The sequence below is a fragment of the Triturus cristatus genome, chromosome 6 (genome assembly GCF_964204655.1).
Source record: "Triturus cristatus chromosome 6, aTriCri1.1, whole genome shotgun sequence".
NCBI lineage: Eukaryota > Metazoa > Chordata > Amphibia > Caudata > Salamandridae > Triturus > Triturus cristatus.
Genome location: NC_140589.1, coordinates 531,917,291 through 531,932,593, shown reverse-complemented (window position 1 = coordinate 531,932,593; position 15,303 = coordinate 531,917,291). Strand labels below are relative to the sequence as shown.

Genomic DNA, 15,303 nt, shown 5'->3' with positions numbered 1-15,303 from the left:
TGGTCAGAGATCCCCCTGGGAAGAAGGGATAATTTATCGCACATCGGAAGCTGAGTAGCCTTACAAAAGAGGTAATCAATGGGCGACTGACTGCCATGCACACCAGAATGAAAGGTATATTGTTTCTCAGCTGGATTGCAGACTCTCCAAATGTCTATGATACCAAGAGCCCTAAAAAAATCAGCCAACAATTTACCCGATAGTTCGTCCGGCCTAGGGGGTAGACGGTCCAACATTCCATCTGAGGCTGCGTTACAGTCACCTCCCAGTAGCATGTCCCCCTCGGGCAAATTCAACAGGTGTGTACTCAAGTCTTGCAAGGTGGCGGTGTGAAGCTTAGGAGGGATATACAAGGATGTGACATTTAAGATCTACCCTCCCATCTCCCTAAGAGCGAAACAAACCGACCCGAAGGGTCACGTATAACTTTCTGAACCTGAAAAGGAAGAGAATTGCGTACCAGAATGCCAACCCCCTTAGAACCACAGGTATATCCTGCGTGGCTATGAGTTTATACCCCCACCTGTTGAGCGCACAATAAGAGGGACCCTGAATGTGAGTTTCTTGAAGAAGTATCAGGTCGGGTATCTGATGTTTAAGATGCCGCAACACTACACACCTCTTTATTCAACCTCCAAGACCATTGACGTTCCAAGAGAGAAGTTTGAGACGGCCCAGCGGTGGACCTGCACTATCATCCACACTCATTCAGAATAGCTAGGGATGGGGCCCCACTGCCCCCAACACAGAGGAGGAATACTTCTAGCATAGCGGAGATTCGCCCCAGTGAAGACCATCCCAGAAATGATATGCGATTAGATTTGAAATAATCATGTGCTCCTACTACAGACGATACATTTTAGACTCTTTAAATCGACCACCTGAAATGTACTACACAAAAAATAAAATAAAAACACACAAAGAAAACCTCGAAAACTACTCAACAAGACCCCCCCCACCCTGCCTACCTGCAACATGGACATAAAACTGCACACCCCCAAACTTGCAGAGCACCTGTATACCCAAACACCAACAGACTAAATAGAGGGAAACGTTACTCAGCACAGACAACCCAAGAGCCCACCCATTAAATACCATTTGTTTCCCATTTTTCAAAACCATAGACTTGCCCAATATCAAACAGTATAGCAAGCTTCTCATCACAATTGCCCAACATCATTAAGCAATACCAAGCCGCCCCTCCCCCCCGCCCACCCTCCCCCACGCCCGACCAAACACCCTAAGGAAGAGACTGTACAACCAGGCCATCCAGAGACTCCTGTAAACTGACAAGTCCACCATAACTCGCACCAACTCGAGACTGAGCAAGAGTTTTCCTTAACCCCAAGTAGCACAACCCAACAGTGCATACATTTTACACTACTAAAGGTATTGTTCACACAAGTAGGGCCCCCAAAGCGTCACACGTCTCCAGAGTGAGGGTCTCTAGACTGGGAGGAACGCTTCCGCGCCTCAACTGATCTCCAAGCCTCCAACCAGTCCCAGACGTCCTCCGGGGTTTGAAAGAACCATGTCTTCCCGGCGTTCTGCACCCTAAGTTTCGCAGGGAACAGCATAGCGTACTTTAAATTGTGGCTCCCTATCAAGGAAGTTGAAGATTCGAGCCAGGAGAGGGCTAGGCGGGGCCCCGGGTTTGGGGAACCCCCCTGGGATCCTGTGTGCGCGTTCCACGGAGAAGAATTGCGATAGGGATTGGGGCTGCAAATGCTTTTGAATGAGGTCCTCCACAAAGATCCGCCGTCTGCCCCTCCGCCTTCTCTGGAACCCCCAAAATTCGAACATTGTTGCGGTGTGCCCTCCCTTCATAGTCCTCCAGCTTAGCCGCAAGATCCGATGTTTGCGCTTTAAGGCACTTAATTGTGGTTTCCATCACTTTGGTAGATTGTTGAAGGGTGGAGATGGAACCCTCATTAGTCTTGACCCTACCCCTCATGTTTTCTCAGGTCAGCGCGGATCCGGGTGATCTCGGTAGTCACTGTGTCAATCTTCCCTTCAAGTGCCGTGCGAACCCCTGAATCGCTGCCATTACATCGACCAAAGTCATGGAGTCATCTTCCGAGTGGTGCTTCGCATCTGGTGAACCCTTATGCCCCTCAGCGCCATCTGACCTCGTGTGCACAAATTTGGCGAGTCGTGCAGCAGGAGGCTGCTTGGAGCCCTTAGCAGTGGCCATTCCTACAGTACCCGGGCTTATAATGGAGATCAAACCCGTGTGGTGCAGGGGATATGACAATGACAAGAAGCACTAATGGTCAACCGAATTCACCACCTCCACGGCCACACAGAACGTCGATTCGCCCAGTGACGGTCACCCCTAGTGAATGTAGAACGTGCCAGCACTCAAAATGGGTCGTAGAAGACTGGGGGGGGGGGGGGAGGTTGGAAAGTGAGCAGGCAGGAAAACCCCGACTTAGTGTGAATCTCAAGGAGTAGCACGACTCCCGCAGTATTTATATACAGTTGCCCCCGCAGATCACAGTTGAGCTGGCGCACCAAGTCGGTGGGAACGGGGGACCCGAGCGGCCCAACCCATCCCACTCAGGAGGGAGAGGCACAAAATGACGGCAGCTCCAATCAATGTTGTAATCCGCAGGGTCCAAATGGGGGAGCACCACGGGGGGAGGGGGGAACCCACGTCAGGCCCTCACGCTCACCTCCACATGGGCTGTCCGTCGTATGGCTGTCCGATATTCAGACCCCAAGGACTGTGTTCCTCAATGGGCACCACAACTCCCTCCGGCAGTCGTGGGCACTGATGCAGCTCGGCCACCAGCGATGCAGGAACCGCGGGGTCTCACAAGCAGCAAAGCCGCGTGGGCCGCAGAACACTGCCGACGCAACTCCAGAGACCACACCGTGTCCTAGCTCACAGCCCGCCGCGGAGAGCCATGCGACATCATGGCCGATGCTCCGTCTCCACGGCGGCTCAGGATGCCGGGACCAAGAACTCCGGGTCCCGACCACCAATCCTCGTCGCTCGAGTGGCAGGTAAGACCGATTGGCAAGGTGGTCTCAATCGCTCATGTTAGGGCAGGCAAACGGATACTAGTGTCGGATATAGGGGATTTTAGCTTCAGCGACGGCCGGAGCTCTACATCAAGGCGGCCATCATGGGTGTTGGCAAGCCACGCCTTCAAGAAACCCTATTTTTATTCTCTTTGTGAGGAGTCACAGGTTTGGATGTTGCTGGCTTTGAGAAGACCTCTCCCTCATTTATGCTTGGTAGCATGGGAAGAAACTGGATCTTCTAATAGACTGAGTTTAGTGTTTCAGAAAGAATCAAAGATATCCTCTTTCTCAACCTCCATTTCCACTCTAAAGCCATCTGCTGCCCTTTTAACCACCCAGTGGTCAGCTGAAATATCACCAGGAGGGGCTGCCTTGAGGGTTATATACCTTGTCTTTTAAGTGGAAGTCTACTTACCCCGAATTTGGTTGGGAAAAAAGGAAATTCCTCTTTTCCGCTCTGCCTTCTGTTTCAGTTCCTGCTGTTTTCTCTCATGTTGTGGTATTTCTATTGCCTGCATTGTCTTTTTAATTCCCAAAGTCTTAGGGTCCCTACATACAGATATGGAATCATTAAAAAAAAAAATTTTTCCATATCAGGCTTTGTACCTCATCCACCAGTACCCTTTTGTTTCTCTGGATGTCAATGATGTCAGAGACTTCCCTAGCCTCATGCGACTTTTCTTTTGAGGGTGGCTGCAATTCCTTCCCCCTCTGCACCCCATATTCCTCAGAAGTTGAAGAGACGTATTTGAGTAAGTCCTTACTGCGGCTCTTTTCCTACCCGGTAGGATGCCAAGTCTTTCAAGCTCCTCCAACTTCAGGGTTTTCAGTTTTGAGGGCTTACTTTTGTGTGCCTCTGAGTTTGCTCAATGACTTGTGCTTTAACGGTGTTCTCCAACCTTTAGTGAAACTTCGAGGTTTGAGTCTCAGTGTTCCAGCTGAGACTCCTCTGCCTCAACATCATCTGAGAAACCCATCTCCTTTATTAACCAAGCCCCCTCCTTTTCTGTTTTTCTAACTCGGAGGCATACCTTATAGGGCAGTTCCCTTAATGTGCGCTAGAGTTCTCAATGAAATCAAGCCTCTGGCTAGCATGAAAAACAATCCTGTGACTTACGGTCTCTTGGGAGGCAGAACATGCTTACCGGATGCTGGTCATTTAGGGAACACTTCCTATGGCAGTTTGAGAAAAATTTAATCTGAAATGGCACAGAAGAACCTCATGGATCTCAGGTTGACTTGATACTATTCTGATGCTATATCAAACCCACCAAAAACCTTTCCAACATCCAGCATTAATCTCAGTCACTCTCTTGACTGCTTTTAAATTTTCATGAGGTCTTTTCAACAGTCTACAATTAATTCTTCGGAGGCTCTATCAATTCACCTACGTAACAAATAGTGTAAAAAATGAATCTAAAATGGTGAGCAAGCATAGGATCATTGTAGGTCATGTCATACAAGGTCTCTGCCAAAGACGATGCCCACTCGCAATCAAACTTTTACTACAAACACTTCTGAAACCAACCACTAGAAGGCGGAATTGTGCAAAACAAATGAATCTATAGGAAACTTCACGATGCAAAAAAAAAAGGTCCTTTTTTCCAGCTTTGCTACAATTAAAACTGTCCCTCATTTTTTTTTTGTTGAAACATTTTTTATTGTTTTCATACACAGCAATACAACAACCAGCTCTCAATCCCCGCCCAGTCAGGAAATACCCCACATATACCCGCATTTCCACTCAGCTGTCCCACCCGGCCCCTTCCCCCCCCGCCCCCCACCCTCTGTCAGTGTACCCCCGTCTGCTACCCCGGTCCCACGCTCGATGCTTCCCCTCCCCTCAGTCAATGCAATACAGGAGCCCCACCTCTCCCTACAGCCACAATTCCTTCCCCCCCAACCCTATCCAGAGTGCAGTCGGTCAGGGCCCGCCAGTCGCCTCCACTATTCCCCACTCCCCACTACCACTTCCTCATCAGGCCCACTCCCTTCCTCCCCCGGCTCGGACGTCAGCCCCTGGAGATCTACCACCAACGCTTCCCACGCCCGGGCTGTCGCTAGCGCTTTTTCGTCATTTCGCCGGAGGGCCAGTTGCACCCGGAGCGTGCCCTCAGCCCCCGCCCAGCGCTCCAGGGCCGATCTCCAGCGCAGGAAACTGGGTCCCCCCCGGGATTTCCAGTGCAGCGTCAATTCCCTCTTGGCCAATATCAGCCCTAAATCATAGAATTTGCTCGTGACCTTCGTGCGACGGGTGTGGGGGAACCAAAGCAGCAAGCAGGTGCCCATCTCCGGACCAATGGAGCGATCCGTAACCTGGTTCAGGCACTCCAACACCGCTTCCCAGTAGTCCCCCAACTGCCTACAGGCCCAAAACATGTGTCGAAAGTCTGCTCCGTCCGCCCCGCACCGCGGACACTGAGAGTGCGCTCCCCCGAAATATTGTAAAACCTTTGCCGGCGTCAGGTACGCTCTGTGAACTGTCCCTCATACTTACTCTGCTTTCTTGGTGGCAGGATGACACAGATGACAAAAAAATATATGTAATCAAATTCCAAGGACATGAGAATTAAGAATCCTTCTTTGATTCTCAGTGTCCCGTTCTCAAACTAGCAGCACTCTGCAATATATGAGCAACAGTCTAACATTTGCTGGATGTGATGTTTAGATTGCCATGCTTAACCTTCTTTGAAAAAAAGTCCAGCCATGTGACGACTCAGATAAAGCAGACAAAAACAATTCTAACAAAAAAATGACGAGAATTGGCAAAGCCAATATGCCTGGATATAACGTGCTTACACCCACAGCATTAAAACATTCAAGCGAGCCATACCAGAATGGAGCCAGCAAGAGTGGATTTAAAGGTTAAATCTGTGAAGTAGTCCCTCATGAAGTTAAATGTAAACACTGTATTGGAATGAGAAAGATTTCAACAACCAATAACATTAGGTGAGAGATACACTCCAATGGCCTGAGCTAAGATGTGGCTGACAGTCTCAAGTCAATGGCTCAAAGAAGCTAGTCCAAGAAAGCCAGTGGTTGAAAGGGGCAGACCCAAAGAGCACTATGTAGATCGTTAGCAATAAGTCTGCTGCTGCCCAAAAGCTCATACTAAAAAGAAAAAAAAAACTAAACAGAAAGTTTGACAAAAGATCTGAGTAACAGAATGCAATAAACAAACATTTTAGAATTCATGAGTCAATAACCATGCATGAAAAAACACAAAGCTCCTATTTCAGGTTTGACTACTTTCACAAAAAAGGCCAGTGAAGAAATGCTCTATAACACATCTGCTGACAAGTTACTCAAGAAAAAAGTATAAAAAAAACAAACATCCTCTAGCATTTCTCCCGAGAGAGCCTTCCATGTTCATGCCAACTTGAAGATCCACTCTATGGATCGACAGCAGTCAATACGACGACTACTAATTGCCTTATCTGGCTTTTATTCTGGGTTTGGCAGCAAATTAGCATTAGGGTTTTCTCCTTAGTAACTCAGAAAAGTAACTGAAATATCCTTGCAAAGTCACCAATAGGATGTGGAAGAGGATAACATTTTTTGCACATGAACCTCCTCTGGAAAAAGGCTATGAGGCAAAAGTAACTTCATTATGTGCCAACTGCGACATCCTAAATCAATGAGGCAACTTGAGCATGAAAGCAGTATTTCCTCACAGGTCATATCTCTCACAGCTGCCTATTGGATAAAGCTGCTATGCTACAAATATTTTCTAAATAAAGACTCCTTATATTTTTGTGCTTTATTTTGAATGGCATGGATTTGCTTTAAAATATTGATGGTTCTTTTGAACTACAACAAGATACAAAATTTTAGCTTTATCTCTTAGTGACTATCTAGCAACAGATTCTTTACCGGATACAGTCTGATTTCTGGGGATAATTCTGAAGTAAGGAATCTGCAGTTAGAAGTCTCTATCAGATAGAGAAGACAAAGTACTAACCAGGTATTGGATGTTAGAAATAGCAGCCATTTTGACGTACAGTCTGTTCACTGAGCAGCAACTCTGAGCAGCACAGCTATCCCAGTTTCTTACTCCTCTTTTTACAGATTTCTAATCTAATGAAATTAACATGTGGAAGGTTGCTTGCATTTCCCTTTAAGAGAGAGAGAGAAGGGAAACTGGCTACATGGTGGCCACATTGGAATGGAGCCAGCTCACCACAAGTAGCTAACCATTCCTTGCATCATTTTAAACAGCATAATATAAAAGTTTGAAAGTGTGATGTAATTTCTCTCTGAGTGGGAGTACTATGGTTGACAGGTAACTCACTTAAATTGCTCGAGCTCACTCAAATGAGGGGGAGGGGGTAGGAGGGCATTAATTGTGTAAGTGACTTGATCACAGGAGGCACTGAAGACACATTTAAAAAAAGGTATTCCAGCTGCATGAGAGAACAAGCATTGGCAAATGGTTCTTAAAGCGTCGTGGAGTGTGGCAGAGTGGCGTGTGGTAGAGTGGCATGGAATTTGCATAGTGTTGTGACAGTGTCATAGAGTGTTGTGACAGAGTGGCGTGGAGTGTCGTAGTGTTGTGACATGGAGTGGCAGCGTGTGTTGTGTAGTGTGTCAGTGTGACAGAGTGTCAGTGTGACAGAGTGTCAGTGTGTCAGAGTGGCAGTGTGTCAGAGAGGCAGTGTGTCAGAGTGGCAGTGTGTCAGAGTGGCAGTGTGTCAGAGTGGCAGTGTGTCAGAGTGGCAGTGTGTCAGAGAGTCTGGCAAAGAGTAGCAAAGTCTGGCAAAGAGTAGCAGAGTCTGGCAAAGAGTGGCAAATAGTGTGGCACAGAGTGGCAGAGTCTGGCAAAGAGTGGCAAATAGTGTGGCACAGAGTGGCACATAGTGCGGCACAGAGTGGCACATAGTGCGGCACAGAGTGGCACATAGTGCGGCACAGAGTGGCACATAGTGCGGCACAGAGTGGCACATAGTGCGGCACAGAGTGGCACATAGTGCGGCACAGAGTGGCACATAGTGCGGCACAGAGTGGCACATAGTGTGGCACAGAGTGGCAAATAGTGTGGCACAGAGTGGCAAATAGTGTGGCACAGAGTGGCAAATAGTGTGGCACAGAGTGGCAAATAGTGTGGCACAGAGTGGCAAATAGTGTGGCACAGAGTGGCAAATAGTGTGGCACAGAGTGGCAAAGAGTGTGAGAGAGTGGCAGAGTGTGAGAGAGTGGCAGAGTGTGAGAGAGTGGCAGAGTGTGAGAGAGTGGCAGAGTGTGAGAGAGTGGCAGAGTGTGAGAGAGTGGCAGAGTGTGGGAGAGTGGCAGAGTGTGGGAGAGTGGCAGAGTGTGGGAGAGTGGCAGAGTGTGAGAGAGTGGCAGAGTGTGAGAGAGTGGCAGAGTGTGAGAGAGTGGCAGAGTGTGAGAGAGTGGCAGAGTGTGAGAGAGTGGCAGAGTGGAAGAGTGTGAGAGAGTGGAAGAGTGTGAGAGAGTGGCAGAGTGTGAGAGAGTGGCAGAGTGTGAGAGAGTGGCAGAGTGTGAGAGAGTGGCAGAGTGTGAGAGAGTGGCAGAGTGTGAGAGAGTGGCAGAGTGTGAGAGAGTGGCAGAGTGTGAGAGAGTGGCAGAGTGTGAGAGAGTGGCAGAGTGTGAGAGAGTGGCAGAGTGTGAGAGAGTGGCAGAGTGTGAGAGAGTGGCAGAGTGTGAGAGAGTGGCAGAGTGTGAGAGAGTGGCAGAGTGTGAGAGCGTGGCAGTGTGTGAGAGAGTGGCAGTGTGTGAGAGAGTGGCAGTGAGAGAGAGAGTGACAGTGAGAGAGAGTGACAGTGAGAGAGAGTGAGAGTGACAGAGTGTGGCAGAGTGAGCGTGTGTCAGAGAGTGGCTGAGTGCCATTTGCTGGCCTTTAATGTTGTTACAGACTTTCTTTCCATTACCCCAGTACCCAGGAAGATTGCCACATAAATCCTCATTTTGCAGTAAGAGAAAGAAAAGTAAACACCAACCTCCCTCAGAAGACAGAGCTGACATTTGACCTATGTCTTTAAAAGCACAACAAACGAGACAAGTTAAAACAAAACTTAAAAGTTCATGGCTCATTCGCTTCGGAACTACAGCATAGTTATTTTGGGGGTGCTTCAGCCACTTTCATACTTCCAGCACACCTGGCATAGGGGTAAAATTGAGGAAGAGGCTTGTTTAAGCTGTGCTATTAGTGAAGAGCACTAACCAAAATAAACAACCTCATAAGGCATAACATTGTTCCTCACAGGCAAGTGAGATTGATGAACTGCTAGTGGCAAAGATAAGTAGAATCATAAGAGGCAGGAAAACTTTTCAAAGAAATACAGCATGTTTACTACTTCCTGAACTAGCATACCAGAGAGACAACTAAAAACATATACTCTTGTGGTGAACTTGTGGAAGAATACAAGGAGTTAATCAGAGAGGTGGTAAACAGGCTATGCCTCACAGGAGGAACAAAGACATGCTGGACAGCTTAAAACAAACAGAATCAGAATAAACTTAATTTGATCTAAATAAATAGACCATAAAAGTATACCGAGTAAAAACATTAGGTTAGGAATAATATCCCAAAGTGTCTTTGAGAATACATAATAAAAGTAATTCTTATAAAGTACTATCAAGCCTTGACATTACCCAACAAAATTTGTAGTATCCCTGGAGCAACATTACATGATTGACTTAGATTAGAAAGGCGAGGATGGGGAGCAAAAACCTCAACCAAGTGTCCACTATGTGCTCCTACCTACCAAATTATCACCTCCGAGAGACCTAAGGTAACTTAGGAGGGATGCCAATAGACTAAAACACTGCAGGTGCTAACTCCACAAGAAGTAGGTTCCAATCTTGATCAAAGTTATGACCCACGGTAGCAGAAATAATTTCAAGACTACATCCCTGAAGCCCAAATTGTGGTTCTCGCATCTCAAATGTGGAAGTGAGACAGTGGACCTCAGCCCTGTGATGTTTTGAGGGGCAGAAAGGGCAACGAGGGGACTTTAAATAAAGTTCCGATGGTGAGATACAATAAATAAAAGTCAATAAAAACAGTCAACTCGTATCTAGCGCAAGTCTGTAGAAAATTAATAGTATTACAATGTGCAAAATCAAGATAGGACCCAGTGCCCTCGTCCCACCCCAATGCAGAAACTCTTCTCACAGGAATTGTAATATCAGCAAAACAGAAAGCAGGATGTTGGTAAAATCCACCGAAAAACAAAGCGTAAAGTGCTTTTGTAGTGAGACAGAATCACAGGACAGGGGTCAAGATGACGCCCCCAATTGTTACAATGAGAGAAAACCACCAGACTGACAGAATAGGGTTAGTCTGAACCTTGACAAAAGAAAATATTGTGGTTGCTCGGCATCGAGTAGCAATTATGGCAGCAGCCCCTCCGAGGTGGTCAGCGAAGAATAAGATAGAACAGAGGGCATTTTTCCAACTTTGCCCCAACTTACTGCCCTGTACTCCGTGTGACACAAGTCCCGCAATGACTTTTGCTGAGGGAGAAGAGGGATGAGGGATTTTCAAACAACTCTGGTCTAGACAAGGCCAGAGCGGAGTCCTTGACTTCCCCCAAACAAGGAATATCGAGGCACCGGTCCAGAAGCAGACAATCCTTAATGATCGCTCTGTTTAATGGCAAAGCCTCACTGGTCCAAACCCGCCGTCACTACATAAGAGGGCGGGATCATATTTTGTCGTCCAAGGGGTTTTACCCCAACTCACTAAGACAAATAAAAGTGGAAGTACTTTGGGGAAGGGAAAGCAAGCACTGGGCAAACCTGTTTTCAGTTATCTGTATTCAGATACTTTGTTGAAGCCCCAAACCCTGGTCCCTTAGGTAACAATGCTAAGGAGTTTCAACAGGTGGATCGTGAACATGTGATGAACTGGGCTCATTCCCAAGTTAACAGCAATTCGAATGAGGGCGTTAATGCTCTGCGCAAACTCACTGTTTCTGGTTTCCAACTGTTGCTGCCAGGACCTGGAATTATTAAAAACCAGATACAGATAGCTCAAATTGTTTGTGGTTTGAATGGGTTTAGAATGCTAAAGGAATTTAAGTTTAACAGCATTTTTAGGGCTGCAAAACATAACCAAGGTTTTGCTAATAATAACCTTAAGGTTCAACCCTTCCATGAAGGCTGAAAAGCAGTCTAAAAGGCGCTGAAGCACCAGAGGGGGTACGCCCCATTAGGATAGGGTTGTCTGCATTCAACACAGCTGGAATAGGATGCTGCCCAATCTGGGGCAAGTCCCTGCATGCTTGGGTCAATTGCCTCTCCAGGTGGTTGATGTATTATGTGAAGAGGAAAGGCGCAAGAACGCAACCTTGCCGTACTCTTCCTATGAACCCAAAAAGGCTCTGAGCACTCCCCTCACAGACCAAACGTCACTGAGGAACTTGAGTCCTGATAAATCTCAATGATGGGATAAAGGACCTGTCCATACCAAGATCTTCCATTATGTTCCAAAATGTACTATGTGAAATGCAATCAAAAGCAATGGACAATGGAATACTCGCCCAACAAGACAGAAAGGTTAAGGCACCACTCTTCCATCCCATGCAAATATGAGTTACAAAACACAAAGTCAATTGTAAGCAATAAACGGAATGCATTCCAAGGGAAGGTTTCAGCAAGTCTAAAATATGTCTTTGCAACAAGACAGCATTAACCTAAAAAACAAAGGGGAGTAGAAATGAATAATAAAAGAATAAAGAGTGATACCTTTTTAAATGAGATATTTTATATTTCCTAACTTGATTAAAATTGAAGTATTTGAGAACATTAATTTTAAATATAGATTTTTATGTTAGAAAGTATCTACCTTAAGCGGTACATGTTTGCAGTGTCTTGATTATCACATTATGCTAAGGTCTAGCATTAAAACCTGTTCAAAGCATATTCAGTGCCACGAAAATCTGTTTAAATAAATGACACAGGAATCTACCACTCTGCTTGGATACAGATGTCCATACTGCTTTTAAACTGCATTCAACTCTTGGATAAATAGTATACAAAGGAATCCACACTCAAACACTAATGCTGAAATAACTGAAGAACTTACTCTCGTAGCGTTCTGACCACATTTGATCGAGAAGGTCCCCTTAGCGAGTCCATAAGAAGAATACATGGCCTACAAGCATAAAACACACAAATGTTATTAACAACTGAATTCAAAGTGAAAATACAAATTACATATACACATAGGTTTACTATATGTCCCATTTGCAGTTATGAACAACTGTTCTAAAGATTAATTTATGAAGAATTAATGTACAAAATTTGTATCTGGGCAAAATAAAAAAGCAGATGTCGTTTTATAAAACATATTTACTTAATCCATCATGCTGGGCTAAAGTGTTTTGGAATGCTCCAATCTTCATTCCCATTTAATCATTCCCTCATTTCAATGATAACACGTCATAAAAATACAGAGTTCTCTGTAAGCACATTCCATTCATGGCCTCTTTGTTAAAATAAAACTGCAAGCCATTGTCTTCATTAGTTTAACCAAATGTACTATATGACTTTTTGTTGAAACAACAAAGACTGTTGCTTGAGTGATGCTTACGTGTTGATTTCTACAATTTTTACCCTCAGTCTAGGAGCTACAAATCATCCGCATTTTGCTATTTTTAGGCCTGACGTTAGCCAAGACGAACAAGTTACTTACCTTCGGTAACAATGTATCTTAAGAGACATAAGTTAGTTATAGATTCCTTACCTTAGAATTACCCCCAGGTGGCAGACTGGATCCGGAGAATCTTTTTTTAGCAGTACCACTGCGCGTCGGTAGGTGGTGTCGCTCGACTTCACATCCGTAGTTGCGGTGCCTACTTAGAAACTGCACCTGAGCGCTGACGTCAGCTCCGACACGACTTTCCAAGCCAGAAGCACAGAGCCATGAAAGACACTGACAACTAGTGCGCCACAACTAGGGCCCTGTAATGGTATCCCTATCCCTACAAATCATTTTGCAGTGTGGGGAGAATGGGTGGGGCGGTAAGGAATCTATACCTAACTCATGTCTCACACAGATACATGGTTACTGAAGGTAAGTAACTTGTTCATCTGAAAGAGACAGTTATATATTCCTTACCTTAGAATAGATACCCCAGCAATACCAGCCCCAGAGGAGGGTCTGCGAACCAAGTTCACACTAGAAATCCTGGAGGACAGAACAGGCAAAATAGCCATCCCTCCGGACTTGGCTGTCCAGGCAGTAATGTCTGGTGAATGTGTGCATAGATGCCCACGTTGCCTCCTACCAGATGCCTATAAGTGGGACTACATGTGACAGTGCAGTAGTTGCTGCATTAGCCCTAGTGGAATAAGCACGCAGTCTCACTGGAGGTTTCTTTTTCACTCAAGAGGAACAGATTTTAATACAAAGGACAGCCCATCTGGAGATGGTACATTTTTGGACAGCCCGACCTTTCTTGGTACCCACAAAGCCAAAGAATAGTTGACCCGGAAATCTTTTGTGCGGTCAAGGTAGAAAGACAGCGCACATTTTGGGTCAAGACAGTGGAGCCTCTCCTCCTCCTTGGAAGGGTTGCGGAAGTGGGGAAAAAGGTGGGCAAAAAGATAGTTTGTCCTATGTGAAATAGGGTAACCACCTTAGGAAGGAACGAGCGCTTCATCCTAAGCACCACTGTCCGGATGCACAGAGAAGAAAAGGGGCTAAGAGGATAAAGCCTGAAACTCACTCTGCGAGCAGAGGTGTTGGCAACAAGAAAAGCAGTTTTCAGGGTGAGGAGCCAGAGAGGACAGTTGTGAAGAGGCTCGAAGTGAGCGCACATAAGGTAAGTCAAAACGAGATTCAATGCCCACTGGGGCATTATGAAAGGAGATGCAGGTAAAAGATGAATAATGCCCTTTAAGAATCTGTTGACAATCGGGGACTGGAATAAAGAAGATTCGTCTCGTAGTCAAAGGAAATCAGAAATAGCTGCAAGATAGCCTTTTAGAGTGCCCAGAGCAGAGTCCTGCTGGGCAAAAGAAAGGATGAACAAGAGACCCTCAAAAAGAGGAGCAGAGAGGGGATTCACTGTCTTTGCTGTGCACTATGCCACAAACGTATTCCATCAACAGGCGTATACCGTTTTAGTGGAGGGAAGCCTGGCTGCCAAGATGACGTTACAGACCGAGCGAAAGGTCAAAAGCTGTCAACCGTCGCCACTCAATCTCCACGCAAGGAGGTGGAGGCTGGACAGGCTTTTGTGGAGGACCGTCCCCTGCTGCCGAGACAGAAGATCCTGCCGAAGGGGCAGTCTGATCAGGGGATCGATGGTCAGGAGATTTGGGTACCCGACTCTTCGTGCCCAGCCTGGAGCCACAAGAATGACTTGGGCCCGGTCGCGCTTGATCTTCAGCATTTGGGGCAGAAGTGGTGGAGGCAGAAAGGCATACAGGAGGCCGCAGTTCCACTCACGCCGAAAAGCGTTGCTGAGCAAGTGCTGCCTTGGAAACTCCAATTCGCAAAACTGCTGACATTGCGCGCTCTCATCGGTGCGAACAGATCTAACCAAGGCTCTCACATCACAAAAGAATCCCCGGGTCTGTAGTGATGAGGAGGTCTATGCTGTGAATAGATGTGTCTTAGTGCATACTGGGGGATTTCCCTTTTAAGGACAGTTCCCCCCTCATGCTTCATCATAGGGGTACCTCCTCACGTGAGAGACCTAGTCTTCAAGCGGGCTACAACCCCCTCGCTACGAGGGAGGAGCTCAGGGATGTTTTAATGAGGACGAAGGGTGTACTAAAAACCCATGTGAGCTTGGTGTGATGAAAGAAGTGCAGTGCTATGATATTGGTGGATAAAACTGGCTACGGGGTCAGCTATGATGCAACTTTTATTCAGCTGCCCGGTGTCAGGATTAAAAACAAAATATAGCTTGTAACACAGGTGCCAAGATTCAAGGCCACTGTGTTATTACAAGACCAACATGTTTCCGACCTATCAGACCTAGAATCGTGTCATGGCTTTCTTTAGGGTCGGTAATGTAGCTACTGCAATAAATAAGTGAGTGATGCATAAACAACCATAGAAAAACACGTGAAAGATAAACAGTACAATACTGAACCAGAGATTTTCGCTGTTCAGTATGTTCAACGTATACCCATTCTGGCTGTACGGAGTTCACCACATCTGTCCCGGCTTCTTAGCCAAATGGTACGATGCGCCACAACCGCCAAAAAGTGCAGTTGTCCGTTTCAATGCGGTGCTCGTCCAGGGACCAAGGATCTCCCCACCGCTGAAAGAGACCTTGCACCACCTCCGAGTGA

At 46.4% G+C, this 15,303-nt stretch overlaps 1 protein-coding gene across 2 annotated transcripts in view; it reads right to left on the bottom strand.

Annotated features, from left to right (window-relative positions):
* Positions 1-15,303, bottom strand: part of SENP6 (SUMO specific peptidase 6) — a 755,486-nt gene that overhangs the window by 59,194 nt on the left and 680,989 nt on the right. For both annotated transcript variants that reach the window (XM_085610971.1, XM_085610972.1), the window contains one exon: positions 12,080-12,148. In XM_085610971.1, the coding sequence (XP_085467097.1) occupies positions 12,080-12,148 (69 nt within the window). The remainder of the gene's footprint in view (positions 1-12,079; positions 12,149-15,303) is intronic.